We start from the raw sequence: 18,870 nt of genomic DNA, 5'->3' as shown, positions 1-18,870 counted from the left end.
TGGCTATCGCCATATCCTGTGTTAAATTAATTCCACAGATAACTTACGAGTTTTTGGGTAGAAGTACATTCTTTTGTCTGTTCTAAATCTCTTCCCTAGCTAGCAATCTAAATTTGACTTCCAGGACCATCTGACTAATTATAAAGTTCTTCACTGTTCTTATTATTGATGTAGAACATAGAATAACAGGGTTGGTAGGGACCTTGGAGGTCTTCTAGTCCAGGGGTGTCAAACTGCCGGCCCGCGGCCAGACATATCACAACGAAACCACGCCCATTGTAAAGACCCACCCCACTTTGCATCTTAAGAAGACAGAACTCTTGGAATAATTCTTCCAACAGGCATCCTTTATTAAGAGAAAATGGTTGCAGGCGTTCTAGACAGGACTTGGGGTCCAAGCTCTCCCATTCAAGGTTTTAAGGGGTTCCCCAGTAGCCCCACCCAATCACCCCCTTCTTCCAGCAACAGTCTCAGGCATTACATTCCCACCCCCTTTTCCTTACTGCCGGCTGGAGGGAGACTTCAGAGAGGAGTACATGAAAGGTAATAGCCCCATTGTTATGGTTAGTCCTTTTGGTGATATCCACATCCAGTCCCTTTGAAGTGTACTGAAGGAAGTGAGGGCCATAAAGCCCCTTTGCTCACCCCCCTTCCCTTCATCGTATGACAGAATCCATAGAAGGCAGAAATGGGGTTTTCTATAGTTGATAACTACAGATGAATTATAATTAGATTCTAACACCCATTCCATTGCCGGCAATGGGGGGAAAGTTCCAATACGTCGCGCAATATAACGTGACATCGCGAGTTGGACATGTCTACTCTAGTCCAACCTCTTGCTTGAGCAGGAGACCCTATATCGGTGATGGCGAACCTTTTAGAGACTGAGATCCCAAAAACCACCCCCGCTTCGTCCCATCCCACCACTCTGTCCCCACCCCCAGCCTGCTTTGCCCCCGCCCTGCCCACCCACAGGGCCACTCACCGCCTCCATGACCTGTCGCAGATCGCCATGGTGGCCCAGCAGCGCCATGGCGGCCATGCCCTCTGCCCACATCCTGCAGCATCATCTGTGCACAATGAAGTGCGAGGGTGGAGTCTTGTTCCAGTTGCCTGGGTCCATGTGCTTTGCTGCGCTGCTTCGCGTGGGCCGCGCTCAGGCGACTCTCTGAGGGAGCTGCTGGTGAGTAGGGGGTCATGGGGGAAGGTGGGGCTGGGGCAACAGCACATGTGCCCATAGAGAGGGCTCCGAGTGCCGCCTCTGGCGTGCGTGTCATAGTTTCGCCACCATTGCCCTATACCATATTTGGGGCAGGAATAATACCCATTTTGTAGTATTATGTACAGAAACGTCTTCTTCCACTTCTGACTGCTGGTAAGATCATGGCTTGTTCTTTTGGGATAGTTTTTCAGCATTCTCTGAATATCCGGTATCTGGTGATCTCATTTGATTAATCTTCAGAGCCTATAAGGATGCTTTTTGAAAACAGCAAAACTGTGACAATAAGTTCTTGATCTTTAGTCAGCATTTGTTCTGACTTATGACCCCAAAAGAAAACTGTGTGGTTTATCTGTTTTGTCAAGCTTGCCCCAAGCAGGTTGTAACTCCAAGACTCAGACATCTCTGAGAGCAGCTACAATCAACTTTGGGGGAAAACCACACGTATATGAGCCTTCCCAATTTGTAGAATGTGAGTCCTGTTTCTGGATGCTACAGTTTGATCAGTCTTGACTAAGATCAGAAAATGCTACTTGCATTCATCTAGTCAGGACCACTGTCGATTCAATATCTGTTAGATCACTCAACATGAATCTGTGAACCCGGGGCATTTTGTCACAAGTGTAAGCCTGAAGTACAAGAAAAAGAAAAAAGAGAAAACTAAGATCTTTTTTCAATTCCTCTAATGTTGTCTGCATCAATAGTGACAGATGCTGATCTTCCCCATATATACTAGTTGCCATATCAACACTTGTTCATTGTTAGAAAGAATGATGCCAAACTATTGAAAACTGTTAAGAACTGTTGAATATTTGTCTTTGCCAGGCAGATTCTCAAGCACAAATCCTTAATAAAGGACAGTTTGAAACATTCTGATATCTTTAGTGGCCTTTGTGAGGACATCTTGTTTTCTTTCCAATCTTGCTTGCAACTGGCTGAACACATGAAACTGTCTGGAACCCAGGTGAATAGATTATAATACATCTTTCTTAAGCTGATGCTCTCAGATCTCTTGGGAGGAAAAGTGTCAAGTCCTAACTAATGTGGGTCCGAGCCTTAATCTGGTGCTGTGAAGCAGTGGTTTAGCAGAGACTTCATGGAAAAAATAATGTCGATTTCATAAATTGAGCATGCTATAGTCTGGCATACAAATTATATATTTTTTCAGACTGGCTATAAAATGCCTGACCTACAATGGAAGCAAAGGTCTTGTTAAAACTCAAACTATTTTCAAAATTCTTAAGCACTTGTATTAGATTATTAAATTCACACAACTAAAAGGGGCACATTAGCAGCTGTACCACAAATTTCATAATAAAACCAAGTGTTTCCCTCCTTACTTCTTCTGATCATGTTAAATTGTCATTATCATGTACATCAGTGATTAGAAGACCCAAATGTTGCCTCAGTTCCTACCTGAATTGACTTGTCCAGGGGAGTGGGAATGATATAACTTGAACTTAGATAATTTTTCTAGGACATTGTTAGTTCTGTACATTTCAGGTATTTTATTTTATTTATTTATTTTTGAATAGGAGATTATTGATTATAAGATATTCCAGAGAACGATAAAACTGTGTAGATTCTTTGCCAATTCTCTAATGCACTACATCAAGGTAAGTTGTAATTGGCTTCAATTTTATTAATATTAATTTAGCATTCTTACTAATGGTGGTGTTATGCACTTTTTACCCAAAGTTACAAATGAACATGGCCAAACTTCATTACTAAAACCTTCTAATTTTTTCTCTAAATCTTCCATTTGAATATTAATAGTATTTCATGTAGTACTTTTAAATCAACAAAAATACTTCTTCATGAAAATATTCTGAACTACATTACCATCTAAGTAACTTTAAATTGTATTGGCAAGTGTATTATTAACCCCATTTCTCAACTTTAAAATGCTTCCAGGAGAGCTTGCATATCATTTGGCCCCCAACAGTGAATGCAGTCCTGTCATTTATCAGAGATGCTGTCAAGCTACAATGACAGTGATGCACCAACAGGCTACTCAATTACAGAAAAGAAAACTTCATTTGATATCTGAATCTTTAATTTAATGGTGCAAGTCTCTCCATTGCCTTGCCAGAACTATGTGTAACCCTCAAGACTGCAGGATAACAAAATTTAAAATTCATAGTTTTAAATCAGTGTATTATTTGTAATTATGCATGTGACTTATATCCTATCTTTTGCTACTAAAGGCAGCTAGTCAAATTAAAAGTACAAAAATAATTCTTATTAATTCATCAATTAATTAAATAAAGCCCTGGCAAAAGAGAATGGGAGAGCAAAATAACTTCTATGGTAATGTAGCCCACAATCTGGGAGCAATACCAGGTGCAAGGCCCTCTCCTCTGTCCCAGAGAAATGAACTCTGAGAGAAAGAATGGATATTCAATATCTAGGTAGATATATTAGAGCAAACATGTCAAACTCGTGATGTCGCGCGACATATCGGAGTTTTTTCTCCAGTGCCGGCAATGGGATGGGCGCGATTTCCTGGTGACGTGTCCAGCCTGCGGGCCAGCAGTTTGACACTCCTGTATTAGAGAAATGGTTCCTGTAGCTAGTCAGTCCCTAAGCCAGTTGGGTTTTTAAAAGTTAGCACTAATATTCTAAACCATGGGTGTCAAAATTGATCATGTCACGTGATATAACGTATTGTGACCTTTTGCCTTTGCAGAGATGCGGAGTTGCCCGCGCGTGATGCATCTGGCCCGTGGGCTGCCAGTTTGACACCCCTATTCTAAATAATTACTTGGAAAGCAATGAGTTACCTCAGCAGATATTTCAGTATAGACACCTTTGACTCTTCTATCTTGTGCTAGTTTATACCTAGCTATACCATGTTTTGAGCCAGCTGAACTTTGCAGTACTTTTCAAGGTTGGCTCTTAGCAGCATACATTGCAACAGCTGAGATGGAGTGTGATTGGGTTATAGGTAAAATTTGCTAAATTTGAGGGACTCAGGAAGTAGCATACTAGTTACTAGCATAATAGATTTCTCATCACATGTGCCAGCAAGCTGAGGATTAAAGAGCATTCCCAGTCTGTAGATTCTAGAGAGAGCACAACCCTATCTGGACTCTTGGCCTCTGATTCCAGTTTACTGTTGCTTAGTATTTCCTCTTTGTGGTTTTGGAGTTTTTGGCATTTGTATTTAACACTGGTTAACCCCGTTTGCTTTACAGGAGTTCACTTCATTCCTGGTAGATTCTTGCTATCAGCTTCACCAGACATATCTTCAGATATACAGGTAAATGAAACATAGCTAATAACTATTTGACCTTACTATAGAATGCTCCCTCTATCCATATTTTCTGGGTTTCAATTTGGAACTAATTTAAAAGCCATTTTCCAGGTATGATTTTCAAATTTGGAATTACAAAGTTATTATTTTGGAATTTTTGATATTCAAGAAATGAGCCACGTAAATTAAAGCCCAGTACTGAGTATATTGAGTTATATACCTTACACGAGTATGTTAGTTATATGCCTTACATATAACTAACCTCCATAGTCAGTGTGGAACTTAAAAATATTAAATTGTTTTCCTATAAGAAAGATACTGTTTCAAGGGATCTCTGGTTCAGATAGCAACAACAACATCTTCAAACAAAAACCATTCCACTGCTTCTCTACTATTTCTCAAATTGAATTGTTAAATGAATGAGGGTATTAACAACCCGGAAAAAATTCTTTGAATTTGGAGTCTTTGGGAAGCATATTATCCTGTTAGATAACAGTTGAAAAACATACAACAAACACATTGGTCACTAGACAAGAGAAGGCTAGCTATCATGGGCTGGAAAGAGTCAAAGTTTTGTATTATTCAGAACTGGAACAGAAATTAAAATAGATCAAAGATAGAGAAACTCAGTTTCTCCAGCACTGGAGATGGATAATCCACCAATGGGTTGAGACTGTATTCCTGCCCAATCAGATCAGTCAGCCAAAGTTGCCACGCCCATCCTGGACCACGATATCCCAGTCTTGACTGATCTCGCCCACTGGTCAGACATTGCAAACTTGGCTCAGGCAAGTACAATCTCCATTGGTGGATTATTCCGCAAACAATTAGGCAAATTTATTCTTTAATTCAACTTAAATTAATTCCTTAATTCAATTTAATTTGAATTAAATTATTCAAATTTAAAATTAGAAAGTTTCTTTTTTGGTGAATTTTTCCCAGTAGCTGTGCATTGGGGGGGAGAAAAGATCGGATTACTAATTAATCCAGACTGTTTAGCAAAGACTAAGAAGTATTCTCCTGCTGAGAACATCAATCTAGATAAGGAAGGTGATCCTCCCTCCCCCCCCACTCCCCCTCACCCCCTCCTTCTCCTCATTCCAGCCGGAGAAAACCGAGCTGGCAGCTAAAAAAACTAGTTTAGCCAGCTGGGGAGCGCGAGCGGAGCCTGCGGCTGCAGCTCCACTGAAGATACAGTTCCCTCATTTAATTCCCTTGGGCAGCACCGGACCCATAAGGCTTCAGACTAGCGAGCCGGAAAAGGGGCGGGGGGCACGCACGGGGGGAGGCAATCCCTGGAATTCACACGTTCAGGCTCTAATCTTACGATAACAAGAGCCGGGAGCGCAGCCCGATCATTCTGCTCGGACCTACATTTCAAATTTCGCGCGGATCCTTTGTTAGGCTCCACGTGGCTCAGGCAAGAAGAAGGATCACTGCGCATGCGCGGCAGCCATCTTTGCGCACGCACGGTAGTAACCCTCTTCACTGAGCAGGGGAGTCACTGCGCATGCGTGGAAGCCATTTCCTGCGCGTGCGCGGTCTTATCTCCTCTATCGGACCTTCACAGTGACTCAAGCGACCTGAATAATACTTAAATAAATAAATAAATAAATAAATACAGGCCTAGCTAAGGAGAGCATTGGGAACAACGAAAGGGGTAAGCCCCTTCCTAGAGAGAGGGTGAATACTGCCTTTAGGATAAGAAGAGACCCCTTTTTCAGAGAGTCCACAAGGGCACGAATATTGATCTTCACCTTAGTGATCTCCATTTTTCCAGGACTTGGTGTGCCTTGCTTCCAAGTATCCACTATTTGATTGGCTCCACCCGGATTCCAGGCTCCTCTAGTAGTGTGCCTGTCCTTATCCGGATAACAACCGCTGGGATTCCAGACGCCCCCTATCGTGTGTTTGTCCTTATCCACAGCATTCCAAGCCAGATTCCAGGCACCCCCATTAGTGTGTCTGTCCTTATCCGTGCACAGCCATTGTTAGTATCTGGGTGCAGAGGCTGTACCTGGGCTCCAGGTGCCCCCAGTAGTGTGTCTGTCCTTACTCAGTGTGTATTCTCTCCTAATACCGGGATCCCCCTACTGTGGTCCTGTGCTATTGGAGAATGGAGGAAGCCATCATTCCCTCGACAGGAGCCTTGCCATCCACATCAGGCCTGTCTGGCCCGGAAGGCAGCGACAAGGTAGCAGCTACTAAGGCCAGATCTGCCAAAATATCTTCCAGGAAGACGGACAAACAGGCAAGCAGGAGACACCAGGCCCTAGAAAAAGAGTTCGCTAGGGCGCAGAAAAGGGCCAGGTTGGAAAAAACTCAGAACGGGGGCCTAGCTCCTGAATTACCCCTTGGAGCCTCATCTTCTCCACTGGGGGTATGGTCGACGGGGGAATCGTCTCAGTTCCTTGCGCGATGCGGGACAGGTGAGTTCTCTTCCCTCTCCCAATCTTCCTCACCATGGGTGTCTCGGGCCTACCGAGGCCACATTCACACCCATGGCAGCAGGACAACAACCTAGCAAGGCACCTCCGCTACTGTCGGAGGATCGCCTGGCAGCCCTGATCGCACAGGCTGTAGACCGAGCCCTTGAAGCTAGGGCTCTGGCTCCCAGGCCAGGAACGTCCAGGCCCAAGACCGGTCACCAGCAGGAAACGGGGACACTGCAATGTCCATCCTCTCCATCCGAATCATCTCTTTCCGAGGATTCTTACCTTGACCAACCAGGTACAGAGCAAATGGTCCAAATGTCCGAAGACGAGGACGCCCCACCTGAGGTGCCCTCGTTCATGGTCTCTTTAACCCCTCTCTCTTTGTTACCTTACTACGTAAGGCTGAATCCACGGCTCATCTCAGACAGGGAACTCCATCAGAACCTGTTCTTTCTGACGCGGAGGCCGACCCGAGGTTCGTGGAACCGGTAACGACTCAACATCGCATCCCCTGCCCTGCCTTGTTCCTGAACGCGGTCAGGAAACAATGGTCCTCTCCAACTTCCCTTCCTCTTCCAGGTAACACTGACAAGAGGTTGTATAACGTAGCCAAGGAACTGGAGGAGGCGTTGGAGGTGCCCATGGTAGATGAGCCCTTAGGGCCCTTAGTATCGTCTACTGCCATATCTGGTGACTTCTCCGAGGCCCTTAAGGCCGAGGACCGCAAATGCAAGTCCACCTACTGGAGAACACACCAGGCAGCGGCATGGGCTACCAGGGCTGCAACCTCCGCCTCTTTCTTCAGCAGAGCCACACTCTGTTGGCTCCAGCAACTACAGAACTGGGTACCAACAGAGGACATCCGCATGCAGCAGGAACTCAGTAAGATGGTAGCGGCCACAGAGTACGCGGCAGATGCAACACTCCAAGCGGCCAGATTCTTGGCCAGGACCATCGCCTCCAGCATCACGGCCCGGCGCATGCTTTGGCTAAAACATTGGCAAGCCAATGCCAAATCCAAATGGAAGCTGGCATCCGCCTCATACCAGGGAGGCAAACTATTTGGGGATGCACTGACACCTTACCTAACAGAGAACAAGGACAAGCGCATGGTCCTTAATCACATCCTCAAGAGACAGGAAAGACGCCCCGGTCACTATTCAAGGATGCAGTCCTTTCGTGCAGGGGCAAGGTTTGGCTACTCTCAGTCATCGTAGCCCTTTCAGGCCAGACAGGATAGACAGGAGAGACAAACAGAGAGACAAAATTCAAGACCCAGGCAGCAAGCGCAAGGCAAGCAGCCCTTTCGCAGGAATAACCGCCCGTTCCGCCGCTCCAGATGACTCCTCATCAGTCCTTCCCATAGGGGGCAGACTCACCCTGTTTGCCCACCAGTGGGAAGCAACCACCACAGATGCATGGGTAATAAACACCATCCGTCACGGCCTATCCCTAGAGTTCCTCTCCAACCCCCCAAATCGGTTCCGTTTTTGCCCATACCCCCGGAACCAAACAAAGAAAAGACTCATGAACGAAGCCGTTCAACATTTACTAAGCATTCGAGCCATAGAACCGGTGCCATCGGACCAGAGAGGCCAGGGTTTTTACTCCATACTCTTCGTCGTCCCAAAACCATCAGGGGGATGGAGAGCTATTCTAGATCTCAAAGGTCTAAATTTCCATCTGGCATATTGCAAATTCAAAATGCAAACACTACGCTCCATATTGGGAAGCGTAAGGAAAGGGGACCTCCTGACATCGATCGACCTCACGGAGGCATACCTACACATTCTTATCTCTCTGGCCCACCGCCGTTTTCTACGGTTCGAATACGGGGGAAGTCACTTTCAATACAGGGCACTCCCATTCGGCCTGTCATCGGCTCCCAGGGTGTTCTGGCAGCTCATTTGAGGACGATACCAGTCAGAGTCCAATGTTACCTCGACGACATACTGATCCAGTCGTCGTCTACCCGGTCCGCCCTGGTGGACCTCGAACTAGTGATAAGGCTACTCCAGGATCACGGGTTCTCGGTGAACTTCCCCAAGAGTCACTTGGTCCCCACAACAAGAATACTACACCTAGGGGCCATCATAGACACGATGGAGTGCCGAGTGTACCTTCCCCAGGAACGCCGGAACAGCATAAGGGAGTCAGTGCTCCAATTACACCGGCGCCAGTCTACAACGCTAGTCAGTCTTTCCAAATTGCTAGGGAATATGATCTCGACCATAGCAATCGTGCCATGGTCCAGACTTCACTCACGGGAACTGCAGTGGTTCATGCTCCCATTCCAGAGATAGAACCTCAGTGCATCCCAGCAAAGGGTATGGCTGCCACAACGGGTAAGACTCTCCCTCACATGATGGCTGTCCCCAGCCATGCTCAGAGGCTCATACTTCAGAGAACCAAACAGGTTAGTTCTCACGACCGACACAAGCATATTCGGTTGGGGAGCTCACCTCCAGACAAGGTGGGCGCAGGGCCATTGGTCCACATCGGACCTTCGACACAACATAAACTGGCTTGAACTACGAGCCATCCACCTAGCCCTACGGCACTTTCACAGCTTGCTGGCATGGCGTCACATACTAGTCCTCATGGACAACGTGACAGCCAAAGCCCACATAAATCGCCAAGGGGGCACTCGCTCCTGCTCCCTATGGTCCGAGTCCCTCCTGCTAGGAGCCTGGGCGGAACAGAACCTGGCTTCAATCAGGGCCGATCATATATCAGGGGAAACAAACATTCAGGCAGACCTACTGAGCAGGACAACAGTAGATCATTCGGAATGGTGCCTCCATACGAGGGTCTTCAAAGAAATCTGTCACCGTTTCGGTCAACCTCAGGTAGACCTCTTCGCATCTCAGTCCAATGCCCAGTTGGATCGATTCTTCTCCTGATTTCCGTCTGAGGGAGTGGAACAGATAGATGTGCTCTGGAGCCCATGGCCTCAGGGGCTACTTTACGCCTTTTCCCCTCTGCCTCTTCTCCCGGCCGTAATACGCAAACTCCTTCAGGAACGAGCCGAGGTACTCCTGGTGGCCCCATACTGGCCAAGGAGACCTTGGTTCGCCGACCTGAGAAGCCTATCCCTCATGGATCCTTGCTGGATCCCCCGGACAAGGTCTCACTCAGTCAAGGGGTGATTCTACACCCGGACCCGCAGTGGTTACAACTAGCCGTCTGGCACTTGAACGCTCGATCTTAGCAAGGGGACTTTGTTTGCAAGGGGTCATCAGAGTAATTCAGGCTTCTCGACGCCCTTCCACGAACCGCATTTACGAGGCTACGTGGAAGAATTTTCAATCATGGTGCTCTGGCCAGCACCTGAACATCGGGGAACTTACGGTTCCCAACATCTTGGAATTTTTGTTAAGTGGCCTGGAAAGGGGTCTGGCTCCAAACACATTACGCAGACAAATCGCCGCCCTTTCCACAATTCTATCGTGCAACTCCGGGGAGTCTCTGGGTCATCATCCTTTACTCCGTTCATGCCTTAAAGGGGCAGCGAACATCAGGCCACCCACTGTACACAGGTATCCTTCGTGGGATCTATCACGGGTCCTACGGGCACTTACCAGGGCACCGTTTGAACCACTGAAAAGATGTGACATCCGCTACCTAACCCACAAGGTAGCATTCTTGGTAGCCGTTACATCGGCTCGTCGTATCTCCGAGTTTCCGCGCTCTCAATAAGGAACGATCTGTGTTGCTTCCACAGGGATCAAGTAATCCTGCGACTAGATCCCACTTTCATTCCAAAGGTCAATTCCTTATTTCACAGGTCACAGGAGATAGTCGTACCAGATTTTTGCCCAAATCCAACACACAACCGGGAACGTCAATGGCATATATTGGACATCCGTAGGGCTCTGAGGTACTACATTTCACGGGCAGTGGAATTCCACAGTTCAGAGGCTCTCTTCATATCCTTCCACCCTTCTTCCAGGGGTCGGAAAGTCTCCTCTTCCACTATTGGAAGGTGGATCAGAGCATGCATTGCCGGGGCATATCAGATAGAGGCCTTACTGGTCCCCAGTCGGATCACGGCACACTCTACAAGGATTGCAGCCACTTCGGCGGGTAAGCCTCCATTGAGGAAGTATGTAGAGCGGCCACTTGGATCAATAGGTTTTCCTCTGCAGAGGCCTTCTTTGGTAGGAGAGTTCTGCAGCAGGTTTTAGACCAAAGTTCCACACAGGACGAGGCTATTTCCCACCCTCAGGGATAATAAGCTTTGGTATGTCCCATTGGTGGATTATCCATCTCCAGTGCTGGAGAAGGGGCATTGTCTTACCTGAATGCCTTTTCTCAGCACGGAGATGGAGAATCCACTCCCACCCTTATAGGTCACGTAGGTGTAGGGTTAGTTGTTTTTTTTTGTGAGCCACAACGTCTTGCTGTCAGTCAATGGCTTCGCTCGTGTCAAGACTGGGATCTCATGGTCCAGGACGGGCGTGGCAACTTTGGCTGACTGATCTGATTGGGCAGGAATACAGTCTCAACCCATTGGTGGATTCTCCATCTCCGTGCTGAGAAAAGGCGTTCAGGTAAGACAATACCCCTTTTATTTATTTATTAAATTCATATTCTGTCCATCTCAATGTTTATGTAGTGTGTGTTAATGCCTTTCCGCATATTACTCTTTCCTGTAAACAAATACTTTTTAATCACATTTCTGTCTACCACCAGTTCTTGCTTAGCCAAGTTTAAGTCACTTTAGGATCTTAGTCCTCTGTAGGCACATCAATAGACTGCATTTTACCCCATAGCAAGAAGAATGAGTGGTTAGTCATGATGTCCCTGTATTGAAGTGAAAGCTTCTGTGAGAAGACAATTGCTAGGTTACATCAGGAGAACATTGGATAAAGAGAGATGAAAAGCTGAACAGCTGAATTCACTAGCTCTTTTTCCACTCATTCCAGAGCAGTGTGCTGGTTTCAGACAGCACTTTTCAGTTAGTCAACTGGGCATATTATTGACTTTATTTCTTTTTTGGAAGGAAGAAACTGGAATATAATGTTTTCTTCTGATCTCTGGAATGTTTTTTTATGTACGAGTTTTACAATAATTTCGACTGAAAGAATGAGCCACTTGGCTATTGATTACTGTGTCTCCTTTCTCATATGCTGTGACGTGGAATACATTACTTCCTTTTCCTTTTCATTCTAGCATGTTCACTTTCATTGGTTTACAAATGAATGGATATTCTGGCATGATTTTTCCTCAACCTGATCATTAATCATGTGATAAACAGCTACTATGTTCATAGAGGTTACTTTTTGCTCAAACATGGATCGCTTTAGGTTTAGTCAACCTTCATATATAAGGCAAATGATTACTCTTAAGATTCAATCTAATCAGAAAAAGGGCTTTTAAAATTTAGTATTGTAAATTCCAGTTTCTAGTTTACCAAGAAGTAGGTTGTGGTCTTAAAGTAGACCACAACCTATTTCTTGGTAAACTAGAAAAAATTGGGATAAACAGCATCACCACCAGATGGATTTGTAACTGACTGACAAACCATACTCAATGAGTAATCCTTAATGGTACTACATCTACATGGAGTAAATAAGCAGTGGGGTTCCTCAAGGTTCCCTCTTAGGCCCACTACTCTACAATATCTTCATAAATGAATTAGATGAAGGAATAGAAGGGGAACTCATCAAATTTGCAGATGACACTAAGCTGACAGGAATAGCCAACACCCCAGAAGACAAGTTCAGGATCCAAAAGGATCTTGACAGACTTGAACAATGGGCCTATCCAACAACATGAAATTTAATGTGGAGAAAAGCAAGGTTTTACACCTAGGTAGGAAAAATCAAAGGTACAAGTACAGATTAGATGAAACCTGACTCAAAAACAATAACTATGAGAGGGACCTTGGAGTCCTAGTGGATGATCACTTAAACATGAGCCAGCAGTGTGTCGCAGCAATCAAAAAGGCTAATACAATCCTTGGTTGCTTAAACAGAAGCATAGAATCAAAATCACATGAAGTATTAGAACCACTTTATAAATCCATAAGTAAGAGCGCACCTGAAATATTGCATCCAGTTTTGCTCATCACATTGGAAAAAAAGATATTGAGACTCTGGAAAGAGTTCAGAGAAAAGCAACAAAGATAATTAAAGACCTGGAGACTAAAACATATGAAGAATGGTTGCAGGAATTGGGTATGACCAGTCTAGAGAAAAGAAGGACTAGGGGTAACATGATAGCAGTATTCCAGTATTTGAGGGGCTGCCACAAAGAGGAGGGGGTCAACTTATTCTGCAAACCACCAGAAGGCAAGACAAGAAACAATGGATAAAAACTAATCGAGGAGGGAAGCAATCTGGAATTAAGGAGAAACTTCCTAACAGTGAGGACAATTAACCAGTGGAACAGCTTGCCTTCAGAAGTTGTAAGATGTTTCATCACTGGAAGCTTTTAAGAAAAGACTGGACAGCCATCTATCTGAAATAGTATAAGGTCTGCTGCTTGAGTAGGAGGTTGGACTAGAAGACCTCCAAAGTCCCTTCCAGGTATATTCTGATTGATTGACTTCAGCATTACTTGAATACAACCTTTTAAAAATTTGATGCTTGACCTTTTGTTTGCTACTAAAGACTGTGAAATCCCTCCTGCTATTAGCAGAAATCTATCTATTCTCTCATGGCAATTGATCACCCCCAAGAAATTTGTACCAGATTTTTTTTATGTCTATACAGTTTCTTAATTAAAAAATATTGAGCAAGATGCTTCAGGCTGTGATGGTAATCCAATATCAGTCTCACTTCTAGAAAAAACTAAAATGTAGGAGGGAGTGCTTTGTACATCTTTAGTTTTTGGAGAAAAGAAGGGACATAAATCTAACAAAGGTTTAGATCCTTTACATTACAGTATGGAAAGAAGCCATTTGATTCCTGGACCAATGGATTCCTGAACTGTCTAGACCCTACATAAAACTTTAATTTTTACATGAAATAATGGGAGATTGCAGTTGAGTACTTTTTGCATGCCAAATCAAAACAAGAAAGAATTTATTGGTGATCAGGAAATGCTGAATTTGTAGGAGGAGAACCATTTTAATCTGCAGATGTCAATAATCAGAAATGGTCTAGTAATACAGGTAGTCCTTGACTTACAATCATTTGTTTAGTGACCATTCAAAGTTACAACAGCACTGAAAAAAGTGATTTATGTCTTTTTCACACTTACAACTGTTGCAGCATCCCCATGGTCACATGATTAAAGTTCATGGCAGTTGACTCATATTTATGACACTTGTAGTGTCCCAGGGTCATGTGATCCTCTTTTGCAATCTTTTGAGAAGCAAAATCAGTGGGGAAGACAGATTCACTTAACTGGGTTATTAACTTAAGAACTGTGACGATTCCCTTCAAAACTGTGGCAAGAAAGCTTGTAAAATGGGGCAAAACTCTCTTAGCAACAGAAAGTTTGGACCCAATTATTGCAAGTCGAGGACTACCTGTACTTTTTAAGACTAACAATTTTGTAAATAAGATTTTGTGAACTACCTCAGTTTGCCTCACTCAGTTTTCCTCATCTCAGCATGTTTAAATCTTACATCAATCAGGCCCTTCCATATGTGTTGATTAAACTAGCTCACAATAGCTTATGCCTTATAGTATATTGGTTATCTTATAAGGTCTTTCTGAAGTGCTAAATGTAACCTTTGAACTTCAAATCATTTGGGAATAAGATATTTGAACATTTTTAAATAGCCCTGCTTTGCACTGTTTTGAATCCTAAAAGTTCATTTTTAATATTTAATATTATACCTCAGTAGTTAAGGGCATGTTAAGTACTGTATAAGAAATGAGATTTGCTTAAGTCATACAGCAATGAGACTTTCTGCATTCTTTTTCAACAGTAAGTTTCCACCAAGTCTTCATGCTCTCGTGATTTCCGAAGCTCATCAGGATGAAATAGCCAGGGGATTCCTAATGTCACTGGATTCTCTTCTCCTCCCGTTACTTTCCTTTAGACCTTTTGTAGAAGTTGTGTTAAGTAAAACTTCAGGTAGGTTTAAAGTCCTGACTGTGCTCCTGCTTAATTCAATTTCTTTTATTTTCTTATTGTAGCTAATGGGATTTTCATACAAGAACAAAGTAAGAAATATGTTAGCTGCATCTGATTTCTTTACTTTTTTAGGTACATCGTAGCTCAAGCATGAGTAATCATGATTGGTTCTAAATCTTCAAACTGCTAATTATAACTGAGATTAACTACCAAAGCAGTAAATAAAGAAAATGCAGTTTAAACTTTTGGAAAACCAACAGCAAATATTTTAAAAAGATAGGTTTCCTAGTAAGATAGTTTAGATTGGCATTACAAATTTCAGTTCCATGTACTATCAAGATATAAATTCTAGTATTTCTAGGACTGTACATTTTTGTGGATTTGTTAGGCCTGTCAAACTTGAGAAGTCAATAAAAATATCTATTTGCTTTGTTATTTATTTAACCAAAATGCATTTGCTGTCTCCTTTTCCAAACTTCAGCTCTCTCTCCTGAGCTGCATTTTCCACAGTGTCAGCTTCTTCTTTCTATAATGGACATGTTACCATCCCAGTCCCAGGATGTGCAGGCTCTGTGGAACAGAGGAAGTCAGCTCCCAGAAGAGATTCCCAGGTACTTTCTTGCTACTGCCATGAATCTGTGTTGGCATGTGTGGATGTATGTGAGCCTGATTATTTTCTGCTGATAAGCCAAGACCTTGCTACATCCTGAACTTGCTTTATGAAAACAGATTACATTGTTTTAGTGAAGGAAATGTAGTATTTGGTTTTAATGAAGCAAGTGGAATTCAACAATGAGTTTTAAATTAATCTATTTACAATACTAACGATGACATACTAATTTATATTTGACCTATATAATTGGTGTCATCCTTGAGTTTGTTTTTTCCGGAAATCTAATGATTAATAATATGCTTAAATCTCTATTTGTTTTAGTGATGTGTGAGGATGAGTACCAAGGATCTTTGTAGAGCATGAACTCTTCTATTCTGTTTCTTCACAGGTTGCCCTTGTTTGCAGCCCTACTGCTCAGTCTTCAGCAGTGCTCTAGTGAGCTCTCCCTTCCTCTCTTCTTGCAAAGAGCAAGAGAGACGGAGCAAACTAAGGGTCCTTTCACCTTTTACCACTATGTTTGTATCCACTTGTGTACCTTTATAACATCCCTCTCGGTGTCACATTTCCATTTACTGGTAAGGAATATTGCAACTCTTAACTTGGAAGAGTGTTTGAATGTTTAAATCAGGCATTTATTTTGGGAGATTTGGATAGATCATGCTTCATTAATATGGATTACACTAGTACAATCAATAATCTGATTTAAAAATAAAAAATGCACTCATCACACATTATATTATCATTATTAAAATTGAGCTCTTATTAGCTTCAACTTTTCAGTGCATTGTTGCTCTTTCCTCCATCTATTTCTCCATTGCCCCTGATCCAAGTAAATTATTAATTATTTATCACACTAACACCTTACTCAGAATATATCTTCTCTAAGGCTAACATTTCATATTGTAGCCTTGTGTTATTTGATGGTAATAATGTGATATACATGGCCAGAAGTCTAGTCTTTCTCCCAAATAAAATCATGATTTCTTAATGCAACAATCATTATATATAATTTCAAAATATGCTCAAAACTGCTAGTCAAATCCTAAAGTATTTTTCTATAGTTCTATTTGGCTGAGAGTCTACCTTTTCCCTTTACTGATTATGGGATGACAATTAAAAAAACAACTTTTTGTTTCTCTGTGTTTGTTATCTATTTAATGTTTAGGAATCTTCTCTGCTGGAAACCGTACTAGGTCCAAATATGATCATGGCTCTCCTAGCTATGGATGTCTGGTGCTTCCTTGTCCGGTAAGATCAAAGGTTTGCTAAAGGGTGAAGTGTACAACAGAGTGACACAAGAGCTGCTTATCTACTTATCCTTTACATTTGAAAATCAAGAAGGTTATTCCATTTTCTTCCATTCAGGATAAAAATGTGCTTGCTTAGAACTAAATAACAATTTGAGTTCAAATGTTCCCACTGAAAGATCATTCCAGAGTAATAGCGATTGGTTGGTCATGAATTTATATACTAATCTTGCTGTCTTTCTCATCTTCTAGATATGGAACAGAAGACCTGTGTGCACACCATGCATTTATAATAGCACATGTAGTAAGCAGCATTTGGTTTTCTTATAAAAAGCTAATTTGAACAGAGCAAAAATAGTAAAGTCAGGCAAAAAACAATGTGAAGTTTAAATGGTCTTATTTCAGAGTTTTGATACTTTGGAAAACGTTATTTTATAATATAGGAAAATGTTAATTCCCCCCCCTCCTTTGCCTGACTTGCTTATATATAAAGTGGAAAATGCTGGTTTTGTAATTTAGAAAAATAGGAGTAAAGAAAAAATAGTCAAACTGATTACTGCACTGGTGATGCTGGGAACATATCTAAGCGGAGTGCTTTCAAATTACTTAAAGCTGTATTTCTGGCCAAGCCAGTGTTTCTTTTGGGGGCTCTTTCTCTGAAATGTTGTGACTTGGAAGAAAGGCTTTTGGAGTGCTCAGTTGTGATTAACTTTGGTAGGCATTTTTTTTAAAATGCATTTGGTATTTTTACTTAAGCTGTCAGGGGACTTACTAAGCCATTTCTTGTCTTTTGTCTGCTCTGATATTAAACTTCTGAATAAGAAGGAATTCTTGTTTCTACATATAAAAACAAAATAAATGCATTTGAAGTGGTTGATCTGAAAGGGATATTGGTTAGTTAGGTTAGATAGTCTTTATGGCAGACGTTCTGCATTTCTGATTTCGAGTCTATAAATGTTAAAGAGATAATTATGATGATGGATTAATTGCTGCCTAAAATTAGGCCAATATGTGCAAAGGTGCAGATTCTGAACATTCAGATGAAGTTGATTGAATATTGTTTCATTTAAAAACCATCTGTTTTGTATCCAAATTTAGGTAAAAGCTTGTCCTGCTGAATGTTATCAAGTCTCTCTCTTAGGGGTGCTATTACGACGTTTGCTCTTTCTGATGGCCCCAGATCACCAGGCAAGTCTCTCCTGATGTGGGTCAGTTTATAAATAATGAGCTTTCTTCAATGTGAATCAGCTAACATGAATCAGTTTTTTGTTCGTCTGCAATGAATGGTAAAATATACTTGCTCATTATTGCAGGATAGTTTATTTCTGATGCTTAATTATAATATGGAATGAAAAAGAAAGATTTTCTTTCTCTTTAATTTGACTATCAATTACTTTTCTACCTGGTATGAAATATTTAAGATGGCTAGAAATATCTTTCAATGTTCCTCATTGTGACCTCCTTGTTTCTATCATGGGCCCTTTGTTGGCTACTCATGGTGTCATTTAGAATATTTTAGAGCAGGGTGGACAACAGCCAGTAGTCTCTGTACAGTTCCCAGGGCTCCTGTCATTACTGAAATTAGTGTCACAATTCCCATCATTTGGAGACAACCAACACATGGAAATATTGTATAAGTCCCCAAATGGGTTTTGCATACCTTAAAAATCAGAACCCTTCTCACAAAACAAAACAAAAAAAACCCTCTTCTGAAAACTAGGCAGATCCACCCACCCCTTTGGTTCTATATTTGGTAAACAGCTTACAAATGATGATAGCCTGCAAGTGACACTGGAGGCTTGGGAAAGAGTCTTGCTTGTATCTGTATGAGAAGAGGAATAATTGAACGTGACTCCAGAAAATCACTGGGCAAAGGTTGTGAATAGTTGCATTCCTCAGAGCATCTAATAGTACTGACTGAAGTTTATAGCCTTTCTTTTAGCATTAAAAGTATAAATACTCTTTAGACTTATTGTTATGGGTAGATTTTTAATCTTTGAAAGAAAGAGCAAGTTATATCCTGGATGGAAGAGTAAACTGTTGATTTTTTTTTCTACTTTCATATA

The 18,870-nt window shown here is 42.4% G+C and overlaps 1 protein-coding gene across 8 annotated transcripts in view; it reads left to right on the top strand.

Moving 5' to 3' along the window:
* The window catches only part of CUNH1orf112 (chromosome unknown C1orf112 homolog), a 132,903-nt gene that overhangs the window by 22,673 nt on the left and 91,360 nt on the right, over positions 1–18,870 (top strand). For 7 of the 8 annotated variants that reach the window (XM_039323991.1, XM_039323989.1, XM_039323993.1 and 4 more), the window contains 9 exons: positions 2,045–2,183; positions 2,755–2,835; positions 4,417–4,481; positions 14,796–14,944; positions 15,426–15,555; positions 15,946–16,132; positions 16,723–16,805; positions 17,057–17,108; positions 17,903–17,992. In XM_039323991.1, the coding sequence (XP_039179925.1) occupies positions 2,045–2,183; positions 2,755–2,835; positions 4,417–4,481; positions 14,796–14,944; positions 15,426–15,555; positions 15,946–16,132; positions 16,723–16,805; positions 17,057–17,108; positions 17,903–17,992 (976 nt within the window). Of the gene's footprint in view, positions 1–2,044; positions 2,184–2,754; positions 2,836–4,416; positions 4,482–12,085; positions 12,327–14,795; positions 14,945–15,425; positions 15,556–15,945; positions 16,133–16,722; positions 16,806–17,056; positions 17,109–17,902; positions 17,993–18,870 lie in introns of those variants that run through there. The other variant, XM_039323996.1, reaches the window with a different exon arrangement.

Source organism: Crotalus tigris, unplaced genomic scaffold, assembly GCF_016545835.1.
Source record: "Crotalus tigris isolate CLP2741 ecotype Arizona unplaced genomic scaffold, ASM1654583v1 scf7180000024291.2576520, whole genome shotgun sequence".
In the NCBI taxonomy this organism is placed as follows: domain Eukaryota; kingdom Metazoa; phylum Chordata; class Lepidosauria; order Squamata; family Viperidae; genus Crotalus; species Crotalus tigris.
This window is presented reverse-complemented; position numbering and strand designations above follow the sequence as displayed.